Source organism: Echiichthys vipera (genome assembly GCF_963691815.1).
Source record: "Echiichthys vipera genome assembly, chromosome: 14".
Classification (NCBI taxonomy): domain Eukaryota; kingdom Metazoa; phylum Chordata; class Actinopteri; order Perciformes; family Trachinidae; genus Echiichthys; species Echiichthys vipera.
In genome coordinates this window covers 23,548,886-23,575,828 of record NC_139839.1, presented here as the reverse complement: position 1 = coordinate 23,575,828, position 26,943 = coordinate 23,548,886, and the positions used below count along the sequence as shown (strand labels likewise).

The following is a 26,943-nucleotide window of genomic DNA, read 5'->3' as shown; positions in this document are numbered from 1 at the left end:
AGCCACACATGCCTCTGCACTACATGGAAAGGTTACTGTGTAAATCTACCAGAGGGAGAGGTAATGTCTTAGGGCGCACTCACACTGTCCTTCCGCACCGCGCCCCGGGCTTTAGGGTACTTGTCCCCCCCCTCCCTCTCCCCCTGCGCCCCAGGCCCGTTTGTACTCACACTGCCTGGGCCTCGCGCAAATGCTTCTTGCTGTCCATACGTCATCACGCCGTATTGATTGACATCATTGCGATGCGTCTCTTTGTTTACAAATCTTTCCATAGACCTCTGAGTTTTTGTGCATCTTCTCGACTGTTTTTGAATATTTTCATCGACCAAATCTGCAGTAAACACTCCACCTCCGCATGACACCAACGTGAACCTTTCGCCGCCATTGTTGTTGTTAAATGTCCGCGCATGGTCCATCCTTCTATTTTCTATGTCCGAACAGGCGCACATAAATTACGTCAGAACCGCCGTAGGCCTAGGCGTAGGAAAAACCGGTTTTGGCCCGGTGCGGAAGGACAGTGTGAGTGCGCTCTAAATCTGCGGGAGTTGGCCCTCTGCATCCCACACAAAAACCAGGTGCTACAGAGGTAACTGACTCATTTCATAGCCTTGTTTAACCAGCAAACTAACTCAGACTCAAGGGAAATATGTTATCTAAAAAAGTCACCTTTTCATTGTTTATTTTTCACCTCTCTAAGGTAATGTAGATTTTGGTGACTAAGTGCTAAGTTATTTCAAATAGTGGTCAATCTTTTTAAAATATGCTGCACTCTATTAAAAGGAGCAAGGGAGGGACCCAGGAATTCACCGGGAGGCATTTGGGTTTGAATTCTTGATACTTTTATACTTTCCTCTGTCTGCAGTCTGGCCTCGCACCTTAATCCTTTTAGGGGTTTGGCAGGGAGCCATACGTCTTTACTTCCCATAGGGGTGTACATACATTTTGTGTAAAGGTAGATTTACCACCAAAGCACATTTAAAAAAAAAAAAAAAAAAAAGTTGAGTGAAGATAAGCCCTCAGTTGAACCAAGATGCCAGAGTTGTTAGTGCCAGTGATTTGTTTCAGATGCTATGAGGAAGTCGTTTCTTATCGGTGAGAAAGGCAAAATCTGACTAAACCTGTCCTCTTCTTTCTCATGGTCTCTGTTTCAGTAAACATGGGGCTCACCTCAGACTGACTAGGTGAAATTGCTGAGCTCCGGAAATTCTAGAAATGTGAAATTGTTTCTTCTCCTGAGGAGTTATCCTAATGACACTGAACACCATGCTTGTTAGGAGCTCTAAAAAGAACATCTAATCCCTATTTTACCCTGTGTTTCAAGGGGAATGTTCTAGTAAGATATTCACGCTCCATTGCTTTAAGCTGACTTCTTATGTATTCACCTCTGACGTAATTAAGCAGTTGTGAGAAACTTTTGATTGCTTCTATAGACTTATGTTTGTTGCTTATAGTCGGCATCTCAAATGTCTGTCCTAGTTTTTCTGTTCTCTAAAACCTATTGTACTATCTGTATCCACTCTCCAACACATCCTATTCCACAGTTAAAACCACTCTGTGAGAGTCTATCATCACTCTGAATGAAGTAGCTGCACTCTGCTGCACTTTTGTCTGTGTGTGTGACCAGCGCTGCTGCCTCCTGATCACAGTTGGCAGTATGCCTTGGGGCCCGGACAAAGGCTGGGGCTCGGGCGCCGTCAGGGGCCTGGTGTGTATCAGACACTTTATTTGTTTTGGGGGATGGGGGGGCATAGGATAGGCAGCAGCATGGGTGCCTCCCCCGCAGTGAGGAGAGACTCCTGTGTCAGGAGAGAGAGAGACTCCCTATGACTACATCCTACTGAGACATTTGGCTTTCATTTATTTGATTCATAGTGAGCTGTTGGAAGCTTGGCACCCAAATGCATACCTATGATAAACATGATTTCTTTCAACAGCCTCACCCAGTCCTCATTTGTATTTAAAATTTAGAAGACCGTAAAGACTCCTTACCCTCTTGGGGTCACTATTATGATTTACCCTCTTTCTGCTCGACCTTAACATGCTGATCCAGTTATAACTGGATGAAATGAAAATTTAAAAAATGCCACCATACTAAATGCAGCACATTGACTTTCATTTGCCAAACCATCTAAGAAGGGGTCAGAATGTATTTCATCACATCAGCATCATGTGATTGCAGTGTGCCTCTGATCCTCTGTGCAGATTATGCAAATAACAACTTTTTGCGAGCAGTGTTGACCAGGATATTTTGGGAAGTCGGCTAGATAGAAAGCACATCTAATGTGAACATGAGAAGTCAAGTTTAAGTCTTAAAGCATATTTGGATGCAATCAAATGTTGATAGCATCTGTAGCATGGATGATCATTTTTGCTGGTGGGCACCAAATACCTGACTAGGGCTGCAACTAATGACTATTTTTGAGTTCATTTTATTTTGACAAAGTTTGTCATTTCAGCACAAAACAAAATGTAAACAAAGGCTTACATATTAAAGTGCAAAACTGTGGGTTTAAACTCAAAATATTTTTTAGGTGTCTAAAATACGTTAAGCTGCTGCTCCCTTCCCCAGTAGTGGACATTACCTAGCTTCTGTGTCGGTCTTCATGTGTGTCTTGCTCCTCTATTTTTACTTTAGCGTGCTTTTTCCATTAAATACCAGCTTATGATTGATTTAAAAATGTAAAACCTCCACCCGATCCACCATCCCTCCCCTCCTGTTATGAGGATAAAGCAACAAAGACGCAAATGTGTGTGTTTGTAGGGCATATTTCTGTTTCACACCATTCTCAAGTCATGCAAACTACTTTCTCATGTGCACTAATTGCTTGCAGGGAATTGTTTTGTGTATGTGTTACCCCCCCCCCCCCCAGAAGTGAGTAGGACATGATTTTGTAATTACTCCTCTGGCATCTCTGACTGAAGAAAACACTCCAGCTGTTTCATTATGTCTCCTCTGTCACAATTACTTCTCTAGACTTTTTTCTCCAATGTATCTCTAAACACCTCCATGTCCCTTTGCCTCTTTTCAGTTTTAATATCCTCCTTCCTTGGCTACTTCGCTGTTGTTGTTTCTGTGAGGGTGTTATCAGCATGCTATCTGTGTGCTGCTCCTTGGACTGGCGTCTTGCCTATCTGCTTTATGGCACAACCAGCCCCCATATCGCCACCATCTCACTATGTGTATGTCCCTAGGTCTTATCTGACTCTTCAGGGTTCTTTAGATAAACTTGCCCCCTCTCACAGGAATGGGAGGAGGGATGTATGGTTGCTGAGGCGGCTTTTAATGGTTTAATTTTCTAGTTTTAGACCTAACATGGTGGCAGAGAGGTTAAACAAGCAGCATCTACTTTAAAAAAAAGTCCTAAAAAAAGTTCTACACCTTGTAAAATGCTAATGCATTCGTTAAGTAAGAAGTACAAAGCCCAGGGCTATGACGTAACAGTCCCTGTGATGAGGACCCCTTTGATTAACTGATCACAGATGTTTTTATCAACCTGAAGGTGGAATTACAACATTTAGTTGAATGTACATGAAATTAAAAAAAAAAAAAATTCCCCCCTTTAATGATTGCTTTCTATGGACATCCACAGCAATGCCGTTCGCTATATCCCCCTCAGGCTCTTATAAGAGCTGTCAAATGCTCAGGCAGTCGAGTAAAGTGCCTGTCATTCGTCACCCCTTCATCATTTAATGTTCAATTATGTCAAAACAGCCTTTAGGTCATCTGCACTGGGAATTGATGGCAGCTCCGTGTGGCAAGGAGCTTTCAGGCTGCATTACAGCACAATCAGTGTGGTTCAACAGTCCCAGCCCTCTGCAATACTAAATAAACCACAGCCGAGCTCGCTCTCAGGGCACCCACATTGCTCCAAATTGAATAGTTCCAGTGGGAGCACTGGGGTGAGCATTCCAAGCTTTCTTTTTGAGCAGCAACCATGTTATGAAGTTATCCTTTGCTGTGCCCGAAATAATTGATGTTCTCCGTCATGGTCACAGGGGAGTGGCTATTTTATGATGTGGAGAGTGTGTGCTGTTTAATTTGCTCATTCCACAGTCCCCCAGACTGCAATTTTATTATAATGAATCACTAATGTTCGCACCATCGTTGCCCATCCAGGAAAACATGCAACACTTTTCAAAAGCTCTGTCACTGTTTTTGTGTGTTAGTTCTTATTAGTGAGATACTTTCTTTTCACTTCAAGACACACACACACACATTGTTTGTAGTCAATTGTCTGAAATACCAATCCTTTCACTGCCACTGAGGCTTCCGTCCAAATGCATGTGAAACTGCATTGACCAAGCCTTAAAGAAGGTAAACAGAAGTAAATCCCAGCACAATGTCATTCACCTCTTTCACCTGGCTAAGCTTTTTCTTCTTGCTCTTGTTGTGTTGTGAGCCTGAAATAGCTGCTGCCTTTATCTGCCCATGGTAAGACTTGGCTTTTCAGACTTTACTCCCAAGGATGCTCTTTAAGGTCAAAGGGTGAAGAAAGAGGCTTATGAACTGCTGTGGCCCCTGCCAAGACTCTGAGGGTCTTTAGCTGGGTAGCACAAGGGTCAAGAGAGGTTAGCTTGTTAAACTGTCCTTACACTTACAGCTTAACATCATGTCTGCCCAGAAGACCTCTGACAAAAGCATTTTTCTAAGTGGTATCCATGTACATGTCACTGAGAAACTAATCTTCTTTGGCTGCAGACTACAGCTACAGTAGGCACATGAATTAAAAAACAATAACTTATTGAAGATTTATTAGTTTCCATGTACATTAGGGATGCCACGGTGATGAACACTGATGTTATCTATTAAACTGCACATTTTCCAAGAAAATATTTGTTGATGCCTGCCACCCAATATGTGTAGAGTGCTTTCTTTGATCTCTGACCACTGTGGTCAAGTTTTTACAGCAGAGCCGGGCGCAACTCCACTGCATTCCAGCTGTGACGCGTTCATCGCGACTGATTGTGACAGTGTCAGTTGATGTTTCAACTGTTTAATATATAATTCCAATAATATATATTAGTATTGGGCATTGGGCTGTACTGCAGACAGATTTTCTGAAATTCTTTAGTTTGATTTGTTGTTGTTAAGTGAAGATAATAACAAATGCACAAACTGAGGTCTTGTCTTATCACTCATAACAAAACCTCAAAGATATTTATTTGTTTACTATGATATGAAAATGAGAAAGCAATTCCTCCCGGTTAATAGTGCCAAAAACTTTCACTGATTAATTATCCTTTAATCGGCTAAATGTTTAATCAGCTTGTCATTTTGATCAGCAGACTATGCCTGTGTTTACACTGTTCCTCTGTAATGAAACTATGTGGACGATTAGAAAGAAGCCTCATCATGACAGGTTTAAGCTTGAGTTATGACTTTTACAAACGCTTTTTATTGGGGAAGTAACGTTAACTTCCCTTTTCATAACTCTCCCTTGTGGCTCCACCGACTTCACCTATTTCTCCCCCTATCTACCTCTTTCTTTCTTTCTCTCCCTCTCTCATGCCGTCTCTTAAGCACCACGGCAACCTTCTCCGAGGGATTGGTTGCCAGGAGACAGGATTCGCTCCCCATTGTATGCAGACAAAGGTGGAAAGGGTGGGTGGTGGGGTTACAATCAGCAGGACCGTAGAGAATCGGAGGCCTGGCACTCCACAATCATGGGTGTGTTGGAGAGGAGGACAGGCAGGGAGGGATGGAGAGGTGGGGGAGCGAGTAAGTGAATGGTAGTGGGGGTATTGGGTGGAGCACTCTGACACCCTAAATTCCTCTTGTTCATTCTCGGTCTCCCAGTAACCACACTTGAATGTGCTGTGTCAGACAGTGTGGTGGAGACTGGAGGGAAAGAGACACAGGCAGCCATGTATAGTTATTAACACAGACTTTTTAATTAGCCAGCGTGTCATCCCCCACTGCTCAGCTCCCCTACTACGCACACATATACACATAGTAGGACTCATTCTTACTACAACAGCAGACCCTGAGCTCAAGGAATTTGTGTGTGTCTGTATATGCTTGACTGCATTTACCAACAGTCTATTTTTCATAGTTTTCCTTGGACTGTTATGATGGTCTCTCTTATCAGCAGATTATATTACCTTGGTGGAAGGCCGGTTTACTTTAGCTCTGGTGCCATTACTCTAAATAAAGATTGACGGTCACCCCGTATAAGCCAGTAATTGTATGGAGTACTCTCTCACCATGGCAGAGACTTTGAGCTCATTTCTGTGAGTCACAGCTCCAGGGTGCACACCAAGCCCCCACCACAGCAACTTCCTGGTTGATCCAATACGGACGTGCCAAAAACTGCAGTTCTCAGAGTGTCCACTAGAGTAATTTGCACAATAGAGCAGTTTCTCATTGACCACATGTTAAACGGGCCGTTTTTACAGCAGCATTAAACCTTTTTAAGGCCTGGTACAAAAAAACATTCCATTCTGTGTGTTTTGGTCATACCTCCATGAATTTTTTTGTAGCAGGTTAGTTTTTATTTTATTGGAGGTTAAAGTTTATGAATAATTAGGGGCGCGGCTCTGAGTGACAGCTAGCCTCTGGCCCTCATCTCTCCTCGGAGGCTAGTCGTCAGGATTAGCATGCTAACTCCGTCATCTCGACCTGGACTGCGGCCATTTGTGTGGTGGTGTTACTATAAGTGACAAGATGGTTTGCCCCTTGATTAATTGTACAAACAGATGGTTTAGGAACACACTGTGTTAACGTTAGCTCTGTTATGCTAATCAAATAGCCCCACTTGCACCATGACTTGCAGTATGGCCTACTTTTGATGGCAAATACACTAGATGCTAATCTGGAGCAGCGGGAGTATTAGGTCAGTGTTTTACAGTCTATGGGCATGGCACTGTGTTAAATATCAGTTTAAATCATAGATCATAAACGCTGGCTGCCTCTACTTGACTACCAGAGCCGGTGTGTTTTCCACTAGACTGACACGGGAGTGCCTGCACTCGACTCACGCAGCCGGTGTAATCCCCACTAGAGACACGGCGTGCCCTGTCGGTCTGTGCCCTTTAAAAAATCCTGTTTTTAAAAAAAGACTGCCGTTCCTTCCCAGCCCTGGAATATAATCTCAACACTGACTCCCACTCCATTTTATCTAGCAGCGTGTCTGCCAGACAGCCGTATCTCCCTCCCCCCAACGTCACATCAATGCCCTTTTTTGGTAAGAGGAAACGAGGAGGAGTCAAAGTCCAACAAGATGGCGGCTCCCAGAGGCGAGGACGACTGGATCAAATTGAGAGAGTGGGCCCTGACGGAGAGGCTATGCCCATTTTTTCATACGATCTGTGGTTCACACACAGTATGTATAGTATATTGATAGCTACTGATTGACACTGTGAGTTGCCTTTTACAGGTTACAGGGTTACAGGGTCATTTGTGTCAACTATGAGAACCTAGTGGCAGGGAATCCTCCATCAATCAGTCATCTAAATTGCTGAAGCATTTTTCTGTTTTCCCACTGACTTAAAGTGGACAGGACTGAGCTGGAAAAAAAGGTGATGTCATGTACTCAAATTCACTAGATTTTAGCTAATGTTTAATAAAATCTGATCAAATCACAATCACATAATCCTCCATCCATCCGTCCATCCATCCATCCATCTTCACCCGCTTGTCCCTATCAGGGTTGCTGGGGGGCTGGAGCCGATCCCAGCTGACATCGGGTGTAAGGCGGGGTACACCCTGGACAGGACGCCAGTCTATCGCAGAGCACATAGAGACCGATAGAGACAGACAACAATTCACACTCGCATTCACACCTACGAGCAATTTAGAGACATCAATTAACCTGTGCACGTCTTTGGACTGTGGGAGGAAGCCCGAGAACCCGGAGGAAACCCATGCAGACACAGGGAGAACATGCAAACTTCACACAGAACCAGGAACCCTCTTGCTGTGAGGCGACAGTGCTAACCACCACACCGTGCTGCCCACTCATACAATCCTGCCGCCATCTCACACAATCCTTCAAATTAGCTGAGTTTTGATGTTTTAAACTTAACAGTTAATAATAATACCTAAGGATGTACTCCGCCTTACGTCCAATGTCAGCTGGGATAGGCTCCAGCCCCCCGCAATATTGAAGACTTGAAATTTATTTTTATACTAAGCTTGTATCTCCATTATAGTGATTTGTATTTCATGGAAAGGATGATATTGGGTTGTCTGTACATGATCATACATAATTTAAGTGCTGGGACATGTTTGTTATATTACTAGAGTGCTGTTGGTGGTTTAAGCTGAAAAAAATGTAGTGTAATAAAAATAGGTTTTTATTTCCAGGGCCTTGAACATCTGCCTGCTTTGCTATAATTGCAGGTTTGCTGTGTCTTTAAATAAACTAACCTAATTATCTCATTTGCATTTGCTACAGTTCCTGTCCATGACTTCATACTTGCAGGAGAAGGATTAAACAGGTTTACAGATTTCTGTCTGTTGATTGAAAGTGGAATTAACCTTAGCTTACGCTCATGGTGGTTATGTTCCTCTGCCTTGGCACTGCTGTCACCTGAGGCACACACGGGCAGGTTTATATAAGCAAACTAAGCTTTTTGCCAGTGGAAGGGATGATATCCTGAAATGGCTCTTTTTCCCATTTGTCTGATGCTGAATAAAGGAGGCCTCTGGCTGAACTGTAATTTAAACAAATGCTGTCTAAGGCCTCCGAGGTCTGTCATTGATTGAGGTGCATCAGACAGTGTCCCTTATTGCCTGTCAGAGAAACCAGTCTCTCTGATAGACTCTTCCAGCTGAATACTTTTCATTTTCACTCACAGAATGCAATTTCTCCCCTTTCTAAGCAACTTTGAGAAATGCCCCTGCTTCTTTAAGTGCTTGATAAATTGACACAGCTTTCCGTCATGCAGATGCCAAGCCGTGTATTCGTTTTGACAGTGATAGACACATCTCAGTTCTCTCTGTATTGCTCCCTGTTTTTCTTGCTTCTGCTGAAGGCGATGGATCGCTCTCATCAATGGCATCTGTCAAAATCCGTGGGCTGAAGCGACCAGCTGCAGCACTGACAGAGAGGGAATAAAACTATGTTTGTGCTTTGCAACCATATCAAGTGCTTACAGGCTGTGGGCTTCAACAATAGTGTTTGTGACATAGACTGTCACTCTTTATGGGTGTGTAAACCTCTGTGGTGTATTTTCATTCAGTTGTCTGCAACATCCCATAGAAGAGAGGTTTTGAGGCAGAAACAGAGCTGATGGACATGAGATGAAGTAGGGACTTCAACCTGTAGCTCACACATTCCTTAACCTGAGGGCCAAAGTCTAGAAACGTCCTCACACAGGCAGCTGGAAACATCCTTTCTTGTCTCAATATCACAATCAAAAGAATGTTTTAATTTTCATCTTTTAAAGATGAAAAACTTTTGGGGATCTCTGCAGGAATTTCCTTTTTCAGCAATTAGATGGCGAGCAATTGTGTTTTGGAAATGGCTCAGAACCTCCCTTATTGTCAGTATACCATCCATCCTCTGAATGCTCCAGGTCTCTAGTTTGTGGTTGTAAAGTTTTATGAGGCTGTGATTGTCTTAGAGGTCATTTATACAGTGAGCTCAAGTTTCACAAAATGGTCACACTACAATGAAATGGCTGACCATGGGGGCTGACATCATCACACATTAACACAATTGGGCTCATTGAGTCCATATCTGTAAAAAAGGGGACATATAACCCATTTTCACTCTGATATCTTGACGTCAGGGAACCCCTTTGGAAAATAGCCATGCCAGTTTTCCCCATCAAAATTTAGCCTAACTTTGGAGCATTATTTAGCCCATTTCCTGATAAGTTAGCAAGTCATGGTTGCGGATGTCATGTCAATGGACTCCTAAGATTATCTAGTTTCAGATCATACCATTATCACTAGCCTCTGAAAGAAAAAGGGTGGCAGGTGCTAAAATCGAGCATTTCAGACACAAGGTAAATACAGGAGACTTTTTTTTTTTTAAACATTAAGGGCACGTCCACACGAAGAGTTTTTCCTGTAACCGCACAACTTAAGCCTCGTTTTGGCCGACCATCCACATGCAACCGGCGTTATCCGAGCCTGAAAACATTTTTTTTTTGTTACCAGGTCCCAGAGTGAGAATATTTTACTGGTCTCGTGTGGACGCAGATATTTCTTGAGCCGAGTCCGTGTGGACAGAAGAAGAAAAAGGTTGTTTTCGATCGTTTGTATATACCCTAAGAAATGTAAACATGTTCTAGTTAAAACCCAGGTATGGCCTAAAAGGGCCATGATATGTCTCCTTTAAATTGCAGTATCAAACAATATATTAAATAAACGGTATATCTTGTTACCTTGCCCTTGCTCATATTGTATGTATATTTGATTTTATATATTTGATAGAGCAGTCAGATGGGTTGGAAGACTGTATGTAGCTCACATAGAGTTTAAAGAGTCTTTATAGCCTGCCTAATACACTTTTAGATCCCTTTGTGGTTGTGTAGATACATGTACTCATTTGTTTGTCTTTTATGGAAACCTTGTAATCAAAAAACAAACCTTTCCAGGAACAGAAAAGAGTTTAACAAAGTGTTTACAGTTGTCCGGTTTGGCTCCTGGTTCACCAATTATCTTTGAGTCAGCTCCATCTGCCAATTGGTGTAAAAACAGCAAAATGAGATGCAGATGTAGCTGAGGCAAAAACAGTTTTTTATGTTTTAGATGGAGTGAAATCCTTTTATCAGCAGAACATTTCAGTTACACATATTTGGTTTCATTAATGGGATGTAACAGTTATTTGTTACACACGCTGCTTTTTTAGCAGCAACATATTGTGGTGATTTAAAAAAAATTTTAAGCTGTTCTCGCCCAGTTCGCTGCCTAGAAGGTGGCATGCTGTCAGAAGGATTTTAATGTGTCAAGGCAGCATGTGACAACTCCATTCTCTATGGACTGTGTTCCCTGATGCGGCTTAAATCTCTTATTGAATGGAGAATCTTAACTCAGTTGATGTCACCAGGAAATTATGTTTATACGATCTAAGAATAAATGCTTAAGAGTCTGCTCCAGTTGGGTGATGGGCTACAGTTTCTTTTTTTACTTTATCATCACCCTTCCTTTTAGCTAAGCTGTCTTCTGCTCTATTAGTGTCTTTTTTTCACTGTGATTTATATTGTGCATATTTAAAGAGTTTCTTCTCAGATAAGGTGTAGCCATAATTACGTATTTCATGTTCGAGTGGGGGGGTGCCGTTGGTAGGGTGCAGCGCCCCCCTAATATAATGGGAGGGGAAACACTGCTCTCTGGTTCCCAATTAAGGCTGTATGTTAGCAATAATCTGGTGATATAATACAGGGTTACGATAAAACGTATTGCGATAATGTAAGGAGGGCGATATATTGGGATTTTTAAAAACACATAAATTCCAGAAAACTGTTATAATGGAAAGAACTCACCACCATGTGCATGTGTTGTTATATTGGAGTGGAAGAGTCAAACGGCTGAAGAAGATGCATTCAAACACATTCATACTGCCAAAACCTGCATGGGATTATCCGAAAGTGGGCATGTCTATAGAGGGGAGACTCATGGGTACCCATAGAACCCATTCTCATATCTCTCATATCTAAGGATGAGAGCCGTTTGTTGGCCGAGACCACCAGTACAACCGCAGGTCTTAGAATCAATAGTGTTTTTGAGAATTGAAGTATCACAGAACATAATATTTTCCTTTATCACCCTGTAGCAAACTCTATCACTGCTGCTCTACATGTCCCTTTTACCAGTAAGATTGTGAAACAAGTATTGTACTGTTTGCAAGTCTACATGTTTTATTATTATACATGTTGCAATACATTACTGTCCTCTCTGTGTGTGTTTGCAGGTTTGGCATTCGGTCTAGAGATTACATCTACGGGCCCGACATCCATAGAGAAGGCCAGTGGTCAGAGTGTGAAGCTGGACTGCCAGTTCAGTCTGGCCCCTGAAGATTCTGGACCGCTGGATATTGAATGGAGCTTGTTATCCTCTGACAATCAGAAAGAGGACAAAGTGGTACGTGTAGATGTTCCCCTAAAACATTGAAATACAATTTGATATATAAGATGGCATATGCAGGTTCACTTGGCAGTTATCTGTTCTCTGATCTACTTTTATTTAGCGCAGTCATCTGTGTTCAGAGAGCTCGAGCTTTGTTCTTGTGTTTTGTTAGGAAGTTGATGGGACCTTTTCCAACCTGTTCTTCTGAATGCAGCTTTAGATCTTCTTTCACACACAGATAATCAGTGTCATATTTTTTCATACTTTAAAGACTTTAAAAGTCTCTCATTTGTTTGCAGTATGTGTGGTTTTGAACTAACCTGTTCTGTGTTACCTGTCCTGGTTTGGTGCTGTGCAACAGGTGAAATGCAATACAGGGGTGTTTCAGTGTAACATAGGAAGTATACAGTATACAGGACTAATGTAATTTGAGCCACCTGCACTTCTGTAGAACATTTGTTGTCTGCAGTGTTCTCACAGACACATAGTGGGAGCAATGGGAGCTCTCTTTATCACAGGCAGTGTCTTTCCTTTCCAGCATGGCTCTCAGCCATGGTGAAGGAGGACTACCCAGCTCTACAGGAACACCACATACCCTCAGGGCTTTCACAGCCATAAAGACGGATTCTTGCTAAAGATTGTTCCAGTGGTGTGGTCCTCTCCCGTGGCTCTCGACTCCCCCACCTGTCACAAAGCCTTCTCATTCCTCTCCTCTTTCTCTTTTTTTCCCTGTATCCTGTGGCTTTGTTTTTTTTAGCCCGAATGTGAGGAATAGGTCATCATTAGGTTTCTCTGTCTCTGTCATCCACCCACTTGTCCTCTCTGTCCACTGACCCAACCAGTCCTTCTCTCGCCCAGGTCGACCTCTGTACTCTTTGTCTCCGTAATGACACATAGAAGCAGATTACCCCCATCTATTTGTTTTTGACCTACTTGTTTTCCCCCTGAATCATTAACTGTAGTGGAGAAAGAGAAGGTGGAATTACACAGTCTATAGTGTTACTCTCAATATATTACTGGTTCTCATGATGAAATATTGATTTCAGTGCTTTTTGAACTTTCTCATTTGTTCAGTGTCTCAATAATGCTACGAGGGCGCAGAGAATTCAGTGTGGGTGGTTTCCCAGAAGGGCCTCCTCCTCTTTATGTCTGAATGCAGCTGTAGAAATATATCAAATGTTCCCAAATTGCATCTAGTTTCCCCGTTTATTTTCTTTTATTTTGGCCATTTTGCTGAGGTCTATCTCTCATTAATGTTGCCAAACCTTTATAGGAATTTAAGCAGGCCAGACATCTCTCCATGAATGTATTTGTTCTCCTTGACCTATCAGATTTTGCTCGCTATACACACACACGCTCACATTCATATAGCCTTCAACCAATATGAAGTCATGCTCAGAGCAAATTCTTTGTAATTAGCGGCATGTTAATTCCAAAGGGCTGCTTTAATATATGTGACAGTGTTAAATGGGATTAGCTCGATCTGTGAGGACCAAAGCTACTAGGTCAGGCAAAGAGATGAGAACGAAGGCTAAACTTTCTAGCCAGAGGCTCTTGGATGCTCAAAACCATGGTGAACCTTTGTTCACATGACTTGATATGAACAAATCCAGGCTGCTCTTAAAGGAACAGCCTCTATCAGATCAAACTTTTAAAGTGGTGAACTAGTCAACAGGATCAGTCCACAGGACTGTCAGGCTGCTAGCTATAACTTGCAACTCAAAAGCTCTGTTTCGCAAGCAGGGAGACGGGTTGTTCGGTGTGCCTGCATGTGAAAATAATCCTTACTTTGTTTGTTCATGTTAATGGACATATATATTTTGCATTGGTGCAATCAGAAGAAATGCCACAGCATTATCTATTCAATCCAGTGTCTGGTGGGGATGGTCTCCTTTTATCTGACATATCCCACACATCATCAGGGTCTGGTTGGTGAAGCATAGTTAATGCATGTTGCTTTGTTGGGCTTGAATGGGAGATGCCAGACATGCCTACAGTAGCAGTCATTAGCATTTGGCACTCATTGCCTGGCTACAGATTAGCTGAAAGAAGGTTGTGCCCTGTGTGCTCACCACCACTGTGAGAACGACAAGGTAAAATATAATGAAAACTAAAGAGTGTGAATAGGAGAGGAATTTGCTTGGAATAAAAATGTTCAACATTCATAGCTTTATCCTGTATCATACAAACTGTCTTGTCCCTGAGCCGTAGCAGCAGAGCCTTTTGTTTACTGAACTTATCGCAATAAGAATTTGTACACGTTGATAGAATAACTGGGGATTTGGAGGTAAAGACATGACACCGGCCGGGTGAAAATTGAATTGTTTGTATATCAGTGATGCTGGTGAATGCTAATGGCCGCATTTAGTTGCGTTCCCTATAGCCTCAAAGTTAAAGGACACTTTCATGTAGGGATTCTGCTTTAACCTTGCAAAGCAGCTTGGAGCAGAGCTGTGAAAGCCTCAAGTTAAAAGCCTCTGTGGGAGCGCAGAGACGACGCTGCACTCCCTGAGCTCTGCAGGTTGTTTGGAGTACACAGGTATTGCAGCTCTCTGCTTTGCCTTTCAAATGATCTGCACCTTTCCTCTTTCCTGCATGAGCAACAGCATCACATGACAATGACCTCATGTGTTTGATGAAACTGCCTGGCTAATAGAGGTCTGTTACCTCTGTAGCATGAGCCGTCCGCTGAGAATGGCCAGGCCAGGTGGTGAAACGCAGCACACACAGTGGTGCTCTTCTATCCTTTTAGCCCCCTGCCAGCTTGTCTAGTCATTTGCCCTTTTCGTTTTCATTCCCCAGGCTCTTTATGGGATTTTTTTTTTTCATTGGATCATGATTCTCAAGGTTATTTTGGAGTTCAGATTTTTTTCTTTGCAAGAGGTGTGCATGTGTGTAAGCACTCCTTGCTGTATGCTGTGAAGTGGTTATGAGAGTTCTTGAGCTTGGGGCAATTTCATTTCCTCTCCTCCATGGTCTCATCTAGCATATTGCTGTTATTACTGCTGATGTTCTGATCCCCAGTGAAGTAAGAAGGATAGGATTCCCTCCCCTGAGAGCCAGGTGGAATTTGAACTACATTACCTGTTGACATGGCTAATATTTACAAGATGAACATGCAAGCCTACCGGCCTGCTCCAGGAAGTAGTCTTCACGTTGGAAATGTAGCAGAAAGGCTGGCTGTAGACATGCCAGAACAACTCTGACTCTGTTTCCCTTTGTTTTGTTTCTCTCACGCTTCCTTTAAGTGTTCTGCCTCTTCTGATGGGTTCATTATTCTTCCTCCCCTCCTGCCATGTTTAGTTTTTCCTCTCTCCTCCTCTCTACCCAGGGGTATTGCTATGCGTATGCCTGGCGTTGATCGTGGCACAGAAAGACTGTCTCCATGGAAATGTGGAATATGCCAGTGTGTATGAAAGAGAATGAGAACTCCTTTCATTTTTGTTTGCTTTTCTTTTACCTTCCTTGTTCTCTTCCTAGTGTTTTTGTTTTCCCCCCTCCTCCATCTCCTAAGTAACTAACTATGAGGTTTCTTGTTGGCTCCACCTGGCCTTTATTTCTAGGCATTTCCTTGCTGCTTGCAGTCTGCAACCCAGACTGTGTATGTGTATGTGTGTGTGTGTGTGCATAAAGCGGGGGCTACAGAAGTGGGGGCTACCGCTCTTTGTTGACACAGCAGGTGTTGATTTGGCTCCACAGTGGTCGCTTTGTTTGTTCCACCTTCATTCTTGTTAAGCACAGAAAGGGCAGAACAGCACAGGCTGCCAGGCTGAAGGGCATTGCAGAGATAAAATAGAGAGGGCTTTCACTCCTCCATATATTTTGGTTGGTTCAGTGTGCAAGGCCTTAGCTTTCAGAAAGCACACAACACTTCAAAGCCTTTGAAGTTTTCTTAGTTTGCTAGGACTTTCATTTTCATACATAAATCAGTCAGATACTGTAGTAAATTTAAGTTCTTAACTCAAACTCTCGTTCCTGCACTCCCTTTCCACATCCAGGTGATCCTCTACTCAGGCGACAGATCCTACGAGGACTACTATGCACAAATGAAGGGTCGAGTCCATTTCAACTCAGCTGACCCCAAGAACGGCGACGCCTCCATTAACCTGACAGGGCTGAAGTCGTCTGACTCGGGCACCTACCAGTGCAAGGTGAAGAAAGCTCCTGGTATCCGCAGCAGGAAGATGCTGCTGATCGTCATGGGTGAGTGAAAACAAAGCACTGAACACAACCTGGTGTTCGGCTCGCAGCTTCTTTTTTTTTCTCACAGAGTAAATTCTCTCTCCACACATGCACCAAATCACACGGCCTTTGCCCTGCTTGGCTGTTTTGATGTAATCCCTGCTAAAATTGAGTGCATGACCTTCCTAAAGGCTGTAGAGCATTGCCGCCTTTATGATACAATTCTGTATTCACCCTAGATGCTCTGTGATTATGTCTAAAATGATAATCCTGATAAATAATATTTTGCACTAGTGTTGATGAACAAATTATTTTATTTTATTTTTTAAATGAAGTGAATGCAGTAGTTGGTATGCAAATATTTTACAATATTAGCTATATTCCTGTATTATAAATGTGAAAATAACAACAATTTAACAACTTTTACACACTATTAACTTTGAAACCTTAATTAACACCTCTTAAACAAATGATCTGGAATCTTTTGTAGTATATACATAATTTTCAAACGGCAACGTAAAAAAATGTTAAGAAATGTGAATAATCCTCGGAAATGGAGTCTATGCACTCTGTCTTTTTATTGCACAGGATGAGATTGGTGACACATCAGACAAGTCAGACGATTCACTCCCTAGGCAAACACACACTCACACAGAGTGGCCTTGCTGGTCGGTCAACTGACTAAATGATGTCGAAAGTGAATCGCCTCCCGAAACCCGGCTGGAATTTGCATATGGGAAAAACAACCCACATGTGCTGCACTAGTCTGTGTTGTGGGATAAACTGCGTATTGTGCAGTTATCGCAGCCCTGTTATCAGAATAGTTTTCCCTTTCTAAAGATAGGGCGGGCTTCAGAAAATGGCTGCTGTTCTTGTTGACATGATATCCTGTGTACAGAGTGACTGCACCTTACCAGCTAGTTCAACCAGAAAGACAAGAGCCTCTGGAAAGCAAACCGGTTTCTCAGTAGTTGTGTTGTGGCACCATTAAGCATTTCTTTAATAAAAGAGACATCCACAGATAATCGGACCATTAACTGTGGCTACATCTGGCACAGGAGCCATTGACAAAGCCCTGGGGGAGTGTTTTTTTTTTTAATTTAACATAAAAACTGATCTGACCAGAAGCAAGTTGAAAAAAAAATCACTGCTTAAGTTATCGTTGATTCGTTCATATATATGCTTTTACATTTGATATGACGGCTTCTCCTCCCTACAACTGTTCCACATTACTCACAAGTGTGGGAGGTTAGCAAGTAGAGGATTTGTCACTTGTTTTCATCCCTATTTTTACACATTGTTTAATGTCATTGTTTAAGTTCATAATTTAATCAAAACCACCTAGTTAGCCAATCATGTGTAAAATAGAAACTAACAGCATAGGCTTAGGTTGGGCATGTTAGTTATAATTATTTAGAAACAGTCTAATATGATACACAAGCAAATACATATATACAGTATGATATCCATAGTTGATACATTTGTTTAGCTCATTCATGCTCTTCAACAGCCTTAGTTAGTTTTAAAAACCCATTTGTCTCCCTCCTTAGAAACTATACTCCTCAAATCACATGTATCATATATGATCATTCTTGGGTTACTCTTACTATTTTGTAGTATCTTTTGTTCTAGTTCTGATTCTTGTGCTCCTTGTTTTGACTGTTTGTTGTTTTGATCATTTGATTTAATTTGTCCATTGTTACCTGCTGTACATAAGTGCAACGGTCTTGTTTAGTCTAGAGGTTTAAAGCTAAGGCTCTGTCACTAGTCCACTAGAGAGCAGCTGAGGTTGGTTAGCTTACCAGGTAGCCAGTCTGTTGGTGGATTAGTGGTTAGCACATACCTCAGACACGGCCCTGCCAGTGCTGTTCTCTGCTCTTCTGTCTTGTTACTTCAGTTCAGTTTAGATTGTTGTTGGTAGATGGATCCCTGAAAATGGCAGTCCAGGTCTTCATGAGCTGGACCGGTGTGAAGTTGTAGTGTGGTGTGAGTAGCATGTGCAGCTCTGCACACCTGCTGCTCTCTGGCAGTGACATCTTTTTCACACAGTGTCACCACACCCGCAACCATCTCTCACAAGACAACCAGCCCAAAAAGAAAAGTAAAGAAAGAAGAAACAGAGGAACTCTAACCTCTAACTCAACAATGAGAGCATCGGCTTAGTGACTCAAATGCAAATCCCACTTTCGTTATGATTATAATTCCTTCAGCTATAGCATGCATTTGTGTGCATGAGAAAGAGAGAGAGAGAAAGAGAGAGGGAGAAAGAGATAGCTTGAGGCTACAGAAGCTGTCAGGCTGCTAGCTATTGACCCCAGGGGCTTGGGTGTTCTTAGCAAAGAAACATTGACAAGAAGAGGGGCGGACATCTTGCTTGCTCTGCATTTTACCTTCAGGTTGATCTTGTCACAAGGTGGACAATCTGAAGAACAGAGGAAACATGCATGCATGTGCATGTATGTGTGCACAAACATAAACACACCTCAGTTCATATGCTGGGTGTGGCTTGTCACATACACGGCTATTTGCATTTATATACACATGCTGACACCTGCAGTGTACATGGTGTCCAGGTACCGTACAGTAGGAAGCATCGCTTGTTGTGTATTCTCCTCTGGTTGCACCAGGACATTGAAGTTAACAAGAGAAGAGTACCCACCTGCAGTCCAGCACTGCATGTCAGCAACTCTCACAACTGTTTCTGACTAGACTCCACCTATACTCTCAACAGCCAATCATTAAGCTCCGCCTGCCTGAAGCCCAGGCAATCCTCATCATATCCATGATCACACTGCAAAGCTCAACAGTCACTCTCCTTAATTCTTTCTGCCGGACTTTAGTGCCCACTAGTCGCTTTTATTTCACTTTATCTACTATCACTCGTCACGCTTTGAAGTTATGCCCTCCTTGATTGCAACGAATACTACAATCTAGCAATCCCTTTTTACTTATCTCGTCCACAAGATAGCCTTGTGCAACTCATAAATCTCAATTCATTGTTCGTTTAACAGAGCCAGGTTAGCTGTATCGCTCTGCCCTTTATCTCTCTGTGCTCCTCCAGCCTCTGTCACCTTCTTCTTTGACCTCATCTTTCAAACAAATAAATCTGCTCATCGGACAGCAGTCCTAATAAGAGGAGCCGTGTGTTACAGCTCTCAGACGTGTCGAGTTCACCTTTTAAAAAATGCATTCAAAATGTCATAGCCCTCTGACATTTACTCTTTGCTATGTGAATGTGTGTGTGTAGGTGCAACACAACAGCAGCAAAGAACAGGCCAGTGAGTTAGGAGCTGTGCAGCCTTGGCTCCCATCACTCTACCATCTGTCCATCAGCACTCGTATAATTTTTCGCTCTCCCCAGCTCTCTGTTTTGCCCCCTCCATCCTGACCCCCTGTGTGTTTATTAGATTAGTAGGAGCACTCTGTACTGTCAGTCTACTGTTAATCCCCCCGCCTGACACCTGGTTTAGATCTGAAGAGCCCCACTCCATGATTTTGTTGTTACAGAACGCATTACTACCACACCATCATGTCAGCGTTCTCTCACTGAACACATAACACAGACTTGGATTGTGGCCTCAGAAACATTACCTCTCATAGTCCCTTCCTCTTTTTCTCCCTCCCTTTTTGACCCTCACCGGGCTGACTGCATGTCTGGGTTTCATTGGAGCAGGTCTGCTTTTAATTTGAAGCTCTGTTTGTTTTTGAATCCCCCGTCTCCTCTCCTGCCAAGACTCTGACTGACCGAGAAGTGTTTGCACACATTCGGCTTTAAGACAGAAAGCTTTGTCTCCATCCTTAGCACTGAACACTACAACATGCACGTGTGTTTGTGTGTCTAATAGCAGGCGGCATACCTATTTCTTGTGATTATCCTGAGTGACAGCTCCTGTAATGACAGCAGCTATATCAATTACTCTGATTACTGCTCTCATTACACTGGTGACTGCTGTTATGAGCAAGGCAGCAAATAACTTCAAGAATACACAATGCACAGACACACAACTTGCCCACAACATGATTGAGAAATAACAGGGTTGTAGGCAGGAGGACCGTGTTGTTCCGAGCTAATGCGGCCACCTGGCTGTGTCTATTATTTGTACCCCTCTCAATCACTTTCCTTTCTCTCCACAGTGAAGCCATCCAAGCCCAGGTGCTACGCCGAAGGCCCCACAGAGGAAGGCAAAGACATTGTTTTGAGGTGCATATCTAGCGAAGGCACCAACCCCCTGCAATACAACTGGGAGAAGACCAGCAACAGCAAGCTGCTACCCAGCTCCGCTGTGATGGGTAAAGGACCCTCTTCCACACATAGGTCCACTTTCTGTTTAACACTGTCATCTTTTCATTGATGTGTTTTTCGTCCTCACTACAGATCCAGTGGGAGGCACCATTAACGTGAGGAACGCATCTGCCAGCACATCTGGCACCTACCGATGCACTTCCAGCAACCGTGTTGGCACTGAGGAATGTATACTGTATCTCAAGGTGACACCTCGTGAGTACCCAAGAAACTATATGCACCAACCTGCATTCAGCCTGTTTTACATTTAAACCTGCTGCTCTGCTGTCTGATCGTCAGTGGACTAATGTATTTGCTGCACTTAATAAAAGGTCCAGGTTTGGACAGTTTGCTGTACCCTATTCAGGTATAAAATGCAACCCTTACTTTCAAGTCAGTGTTTGTACCCCTACCCTTTCTACCTTTTAAGAGCACAGTTATGTATCCAAGTAAACAAAGATTAACTATTAATAACAATGGCATAATCCTGAGGTAATTGTTGATTATTGATTGAGGTTAAGTATTTAGAACGAGACTAAGGGTTAAAAGCCATGCTAGCTGTTCTGTGAGGCTGTACATAGGCCGGGCTGTACTTTGAGCCAAATGTTCAGAATGAAATGTCAGCAGGCTTTAGCAGGTATACTGTTGGCGCACACTGTCACTAGCATTAAAATCCTTTTAATGGGAGCTTTTTGGTGTGCGGATCTATCTGTTCTTTCCTTACTTATTTCTTTGATCCAATACACTTCCCATTGTGCACTAGGGATGTGTCTTTTTTTAATAATTTCTTTAGGCATAATGTTTCCCATGTTGACTGTCTTCGTTGAGAATGCTTGTATGTGCTACCTGAAAACTCAAAGTGCAACTAAGGCTAGTTGGGATGTCATTGGTTTGGAGCTATCTGGTTATGGAGTATTGTTTCAAATGCCTTGATTTGTCGAAACCAACAGTCAAAAAACCAAAAGATATTTAATTTAATTTAATATAATTTAAAAAGAAAGAAAACCAGCAAATTATCATATTTGAGAAGCTGGAACCATCAATTGCTGAAATGACTTGGACAATTAATCAGTTATCAAAATAATTGCTCTGGACTAAAGTGGTGGGCCAATCAACAGTCTGACCATCAGATACGGTGGCCCTGAAGTGCAAATCAAAACAGTAAATAGAAAAACCCAGCAAATCAAAAAACACAACAATGTTACCTTCTACTGGAAAAGGTAGGGCCCATCTATCAGAGGATCCACATGACTGGTCAGACGGCCTGTCAGTGCTCACTCACAATCCTGCTAGACCACATCTCTTAATTTTGCACAAGACAAAATTGGTAAAGGATGTTTTGCGTCACTGTGTGAAAAAAAATGGTTGGATAACCGGCCGATCACATCTCCCTACATCAAAATAATTCATAATAATAACGAACGTATCTTCAGTACTCATGTACTCATGTTTTGAAAACAGATCCTTATCCATGTGTTTTTCACCTCGCCTTCCTGTTAAAAGACAGTATGTCTGTTCAATCAGGAGGATCCTCTGATAGATAGACCCTACCTTTTTTGGTAAAAGTTAATGTTGTGTTTTTAGGATTTGTTGTTGTGTTTTATGATTTACTGATCTGTTTGCACCTCAAGGCCACCGTATTATTGTACGTATGTGCTACCTTAGTAACTGTAGGGATGTTTAGGTCAAATTTATACAGTTTTACCTTATTCTATCACTCACTTATGAGTCATGGGCACCCAAAGCCATGGTGAAAGCACCCAAACGACATGTACCAAACTTTCCAACCCTTTTATTCAACCCTTTTTCAATTGCTGTCCAGCCCAAAACACTGCAGGCATGATCGCAGGAGTCATAATTGCTGTACTCCTGATCCTCCTCATCATTGCCATCATCCTCTTCTGCTGCTGCCGTGCCCGTCACAGGAAGAAGTACGAGAAAGAAATCTGCAATGAGATAAGGTACATTCAGTGAAACTTCAATGACACTTGGCTCACAGATACCTAGAGATCCATTTAGATGGAAGATGATTTTGGAACTCTGTGTAGCTATATAATGAAAAATGTTTGGTATAATGCTGGATTAAATATAAGCATAAAAAATGCCATAGGTTTTTACTTTCGGCTCCCTATTTAGTATGACCTGTGGTAATCTCACACACATATTCACAACAACACGTCTCCAACAGCCCAACAACCATGAAAATGTTTTTTCTCCATCAGCGGTTTTCTTTTTTTTACCCCTCCTCAAATAAACAGCTGTGGTAATCAGTTTGAAAGCTTTGTTTGTTCTGTGGATCCTGTGTCGTGTCTGCTGCTGGCTGCCCCCACCCCCCTCCAGAGCCACCTATCCTAAACCCCCCCATCCAACTCTCCATCCGGACCACAGACTCTGTACAACCCCTGGGCTTACTATCACTCTGCTGCGGACTGAATCTGTCTAAGACCACAATGTGACACTCGCGCTGTAGGACAAAGAGGATTAGACCACTGGTCCTGTCTCGTATACACAGACACACACATTCCCTGAAACACCACAGCACGAAGCTGCGGACTAAACAAGCTCGAGCCCCTCAGGCTCAGTTTGATTGAGCATTTAACTGGATTATTGCTGCTTATTAGTTGTTAATGTGGTGGCAGAGGGAGTAGAGGGCATAGCTGTACTTGGTTGTGCTCAGCTCAATCTCCACAGGCTATTACACAGTCAGTGTCGCTGAGCAGTGCAGTCACTGCCCCGACCAATCAAATGGGCCAACTCTAATTATTTGTCCCTCTTTATTGAGTCAAATCATGTGTGGCTCTTGAAATGACTCATGCAGACTACTAAATATTCATTGTTTTCCTCACTTGGGCAGCTTTTGTTAGACATTCCAGACTTTTATACCTGCGTGTCATAAAACTTCATTATGGTTTAAAGTGCCTTAGAAAACTATTTTCCATATTCAATTTCTCTGACTTGACGCTCAGGTAAGCTAATGAAAGTGGTCTTACAGTCTTGTGTTATTGTGTAAATGTGCTGCTGTCTCCGTTACCTCTCAGGGAGGACGTGCCCCCTCCTAAGAGTCGTGTGTCAACGGCGCGCAGCTTCACCGTGGGCAGCCAGCGCTCCTCCCTGGGCTCCATGTCGCCCTCCAACCTGCACGAGTACGCCCTGAAGCCCCAGTACGACAAGATTCCCTCATCAGAGGAGTTCGACAGGCCTCCGAGCCACGCCCCGCTGCCCCCACCCAGTGCTGTCAGGATGGCCGGCCCTAACCTCAGCCGCATGGGGGCCATCCCCGTCATGATCCCTGCCCAGAACAGGGACGGCTCAATCGTCTAGCCTGTTCTCTTCTCGATAGACGGCCTTGCAACAAGAGAAGGGAGGAAAGGAGTAGGACACAAGCCAATGAAGGTGGAGCAAGAGCTGGGATGGGCTGACTCGCCTGATTGTTTTGCTCATTATTTACAAATGGGAGTATACTCCCCTTTTGAAGACCTGGCTCTGCTGTGGTGCTGAGGAGAGAAATTGAGTTGTACTGGAATCACAACAGAGCACATTTACTTTTTATCAAATACAAATACAAAAAAAACTTTTATGAATTTTCTTCCTGGACCTTCTCACTGAAAACTGAATTGGTGTGGATATAAAGCCGAATGGTCAATATACAAATTATATTGTACATAAGTGAATGCATGTTTTTTTTTTAAATATAGATGGCCCTTGCTGTAGAGATATGTGTACGTTCAAAACAGATCCAGGCCCCTTAATTGGCCAGCTGTACAGCTGTATTCATGCATGTATGTATACAATTTCAGCCGAATGTGTGTTTGAATATAAGTGTATGTTGTTGTGAATGGGAGTTTGGGAAAAGCAGAGTTCATATATGGTCTCTTTCTGTAATGTCTACAAAACAGTGTCATCAATTATCAGGCAATCCATGCTAGTTTCACCAGACATTTTAATTCCATAAATGTATCATTAAATGGGATTTTCTGACCTTTGTGAAAATTGAAACGCAGACTTATCAGCAGAAAATTCACAGATTTTAATTAATAATTCCACTGAGTCTAAAAATGTCTATATAGGTCAGCCGTTTGCTGTTTGAATTGTCCAGTCTGGATTTGGGTGGGGGGCTGAAGTTGCCAGGATTGGCTGGTAGTGTGGGGGAGGTTCAGGCCACTACGTCTTGTGATTGGGTGGATTACTGCTTCTTGACCGAGCTTAAAAAAAAAACGCCATCCCTCCTCCAGAGATCTGAGAGGAGCTAGTGTATAGAGAAATAAGGGGGGCAGCTGGACAGCAAGGTTCACTGAGCAATCTGCTTTGATGGTGTTTGACTGTCAACATGCCCCTAACCCCGTGACCACCAGAACATGTACCCCCCCCCCCCCCCCCCCCCCCACACACACACACACACACACACAAACACACACACACACACACACACACCCCTCAGATTTCCAGCATATGTAATCCTCCTTATTTGCATTCGCATTACAGGGGTCCAATATCTTGATTAACCTTCTCTCTGTGGTCAATGTGAAACCTTTCATGGCTTCTGTAGAATACTTGAACTTTTTTAATGAAGGATGTGAAGCCTGTCTACATGAAGAAAGTGGCCACAAAGAGGAACAAATTAGAAACTCCTTAGAATGCTGGATTATACTGACCTGAATCCACTTTACAACCCCTTGAAGTTGATTTAGTCCTGCATTACCAGACCATACTCCAGTGCTGGAGAGTAAACATTCTGGGGCAGGAGAAAAAAAGGCCTCCTTTCGTCTTGGGCAGTGATAAGCCTTGCGTTCAGCAACAGTGCCCTCACAAAACAGATAGCAGAAGGGGCCACAGTTCCGGATGTCAGACGTTATACCCGCTGTGTACATCTGGTAAGCCAGTAGAGATCATTGTGCAGTCTCCGTGCTGGATAATATAAATATTCGTTCAGTCAGTTTAAGTTGCCATAGGTCAGTTCTTGCAGTTTGTGGGTTATTCTCCTCTTAAACCATGCCCTTTCTTCCATTGTTGGCAAACATTTTTGGAAGTCCAACATCTCTTCTTGTCTGCTGCTTTACAAAGAAAAACAGTATGACTTGTTGGAGTGGGCAAACTGTGTTTCTTTTTGCTCCAACGCCTTATTCTATTCTTTAAAGTAGCCTCAGTCCACCTCTGCACAGCCCTCACCGCTGGATTCTAACTACTTCTATTGTGCCTTGTTGCCCCAATTGAGTTGTGTCATAGCACATCCGCACATGTGCGCTGTACTATGTGTAGTAGCATCATTCCAAATGGCCATCATAGCCCACTGCCACTACAACAATTTAATTGGTACACAGTGATTCTATTGATTGTTTTCTGTTGCTTCGGTCCGGTCAAGTCTAGGATTTCCCACACCCACTCACCGCATATAAATTCTCCCACAGCTTAACAAAACCTGTATCATTGTCTTAAAGCTTATGCTCATGTTTTTTTAAACTTTATTTAAGATGAAGTAAATTGATGTGCTTTTTTTTTGTTTTAAATAACATGACTTCTTTTGGCTGTATGTATAAATATCCTGTCGAAGTAACCCTATCTAATCACAACACCGTTGAATGATATAAAGATGATGATTTTTGTACGTATACAGTATGTGATGCTCTGCCGTGCTGTGCTTTTCAAATCTATAGCTAAAACAGAAGAAGAGGGGCGGTGTTGGACTTGGTAGTACAGTAAAATTGCTTCCTAGTATGATCGGGAGTCTCTGGCATTGTGTGAGTGTACTGTACGTTTCTGTGTGAATTCTGGGATCTAAGGGGAGGTGACAGTTGTAGAAACATCTTGGCCCCTGAACATCCTGGCAGAATTGGATGTCACACCTATTTTCCAACACCAAGAAAAAGTAGGAAAATAAATCACATCTGTCAGTTCCCCCAGTGTGTGTGTTTGTGTGTGAGAGTGAGTGAGTGAGTGTCTGTGAGAGAGCGAGTGTATTGTTCATGAAGGGAGTTTTCTGTCAGAATGGGCCCCTGTAGAATTCTAGTTAGACTTTCACCTGCTGACAAACTGTACAGTGCCCTTAGGGAGATGGTGCCGTCACTGTCCCTCTATGTGCATACAGCTGTACATTAACTACTAACAATATTAACTGTAGCTTTGAAATCATTCTACTAATATTGTACGAGGATCTCCTTTGAGGTTTGCACACTGTGTGAAGACCGATTTTTCTTTTTGTGTGTATTTTTGTGCTGTATTTTTGAATAATAAAAGTCCATGAAATTAAGAAAGAATAGCCGTCCACGTTTATTTATGTATTTGTTTGTTTACTGAAGCAGTAGCAGCTTGTTGACTTAAGCATGAATAAAACTCAATTTCTCTCCTCTCCAGTGGCGCGTGTTCTCCAGGGACTCGGCTTCCTGCAGCTTTTTGACAGTGATTAATTTTAATCAGCCAGTGAATTCCACCTCTTTACACCAGGTGAGGTGACTTTCTAACCACT

At 42.8% G+C, this 26,943-nt stretch overlaps 1 protein-coding gene across 1 annotated transcript in view; it reads left to right on the top strand.

Annotated features, from left to right (window-relative positions):
* cxadr (CXADR Ig-like cell adhesion molecule) overlaps positions 1–26,721 on the top strand; it is a 39,905-nt gene extending 13,184 nt beyond the window's left edge. The window contains exons 2-7 of the mRNA XM_083926529.1: positions 11,865–12,034; positions 16,018–16,222; positions 20,336–20,491; positions 20,577–20,699; positions 22,306–22,444; positions 23,522–26,721. Coding sequence (XP_083782655.1) covers positions 11,865–12,034; positions 16,018–16,222; positions 20,336–20,491; positions 20,577–20,699; positions 22,306–22,444; positions 23,522–23,804 — 1,076 coding nt within the window. The 3' untranslated portion in view covers positions 23,805–26,721. The remainder of the gene's footprint in view (positions 1–11,864; positions 12,035–16,017; positions 16,223–20,335; positions 20,492–20,576; positions 20,700–22,305; positions 22,445–23,521) is intronic.
* Positions 26,722–26,943: the final 222 nt, after the last annotated feature.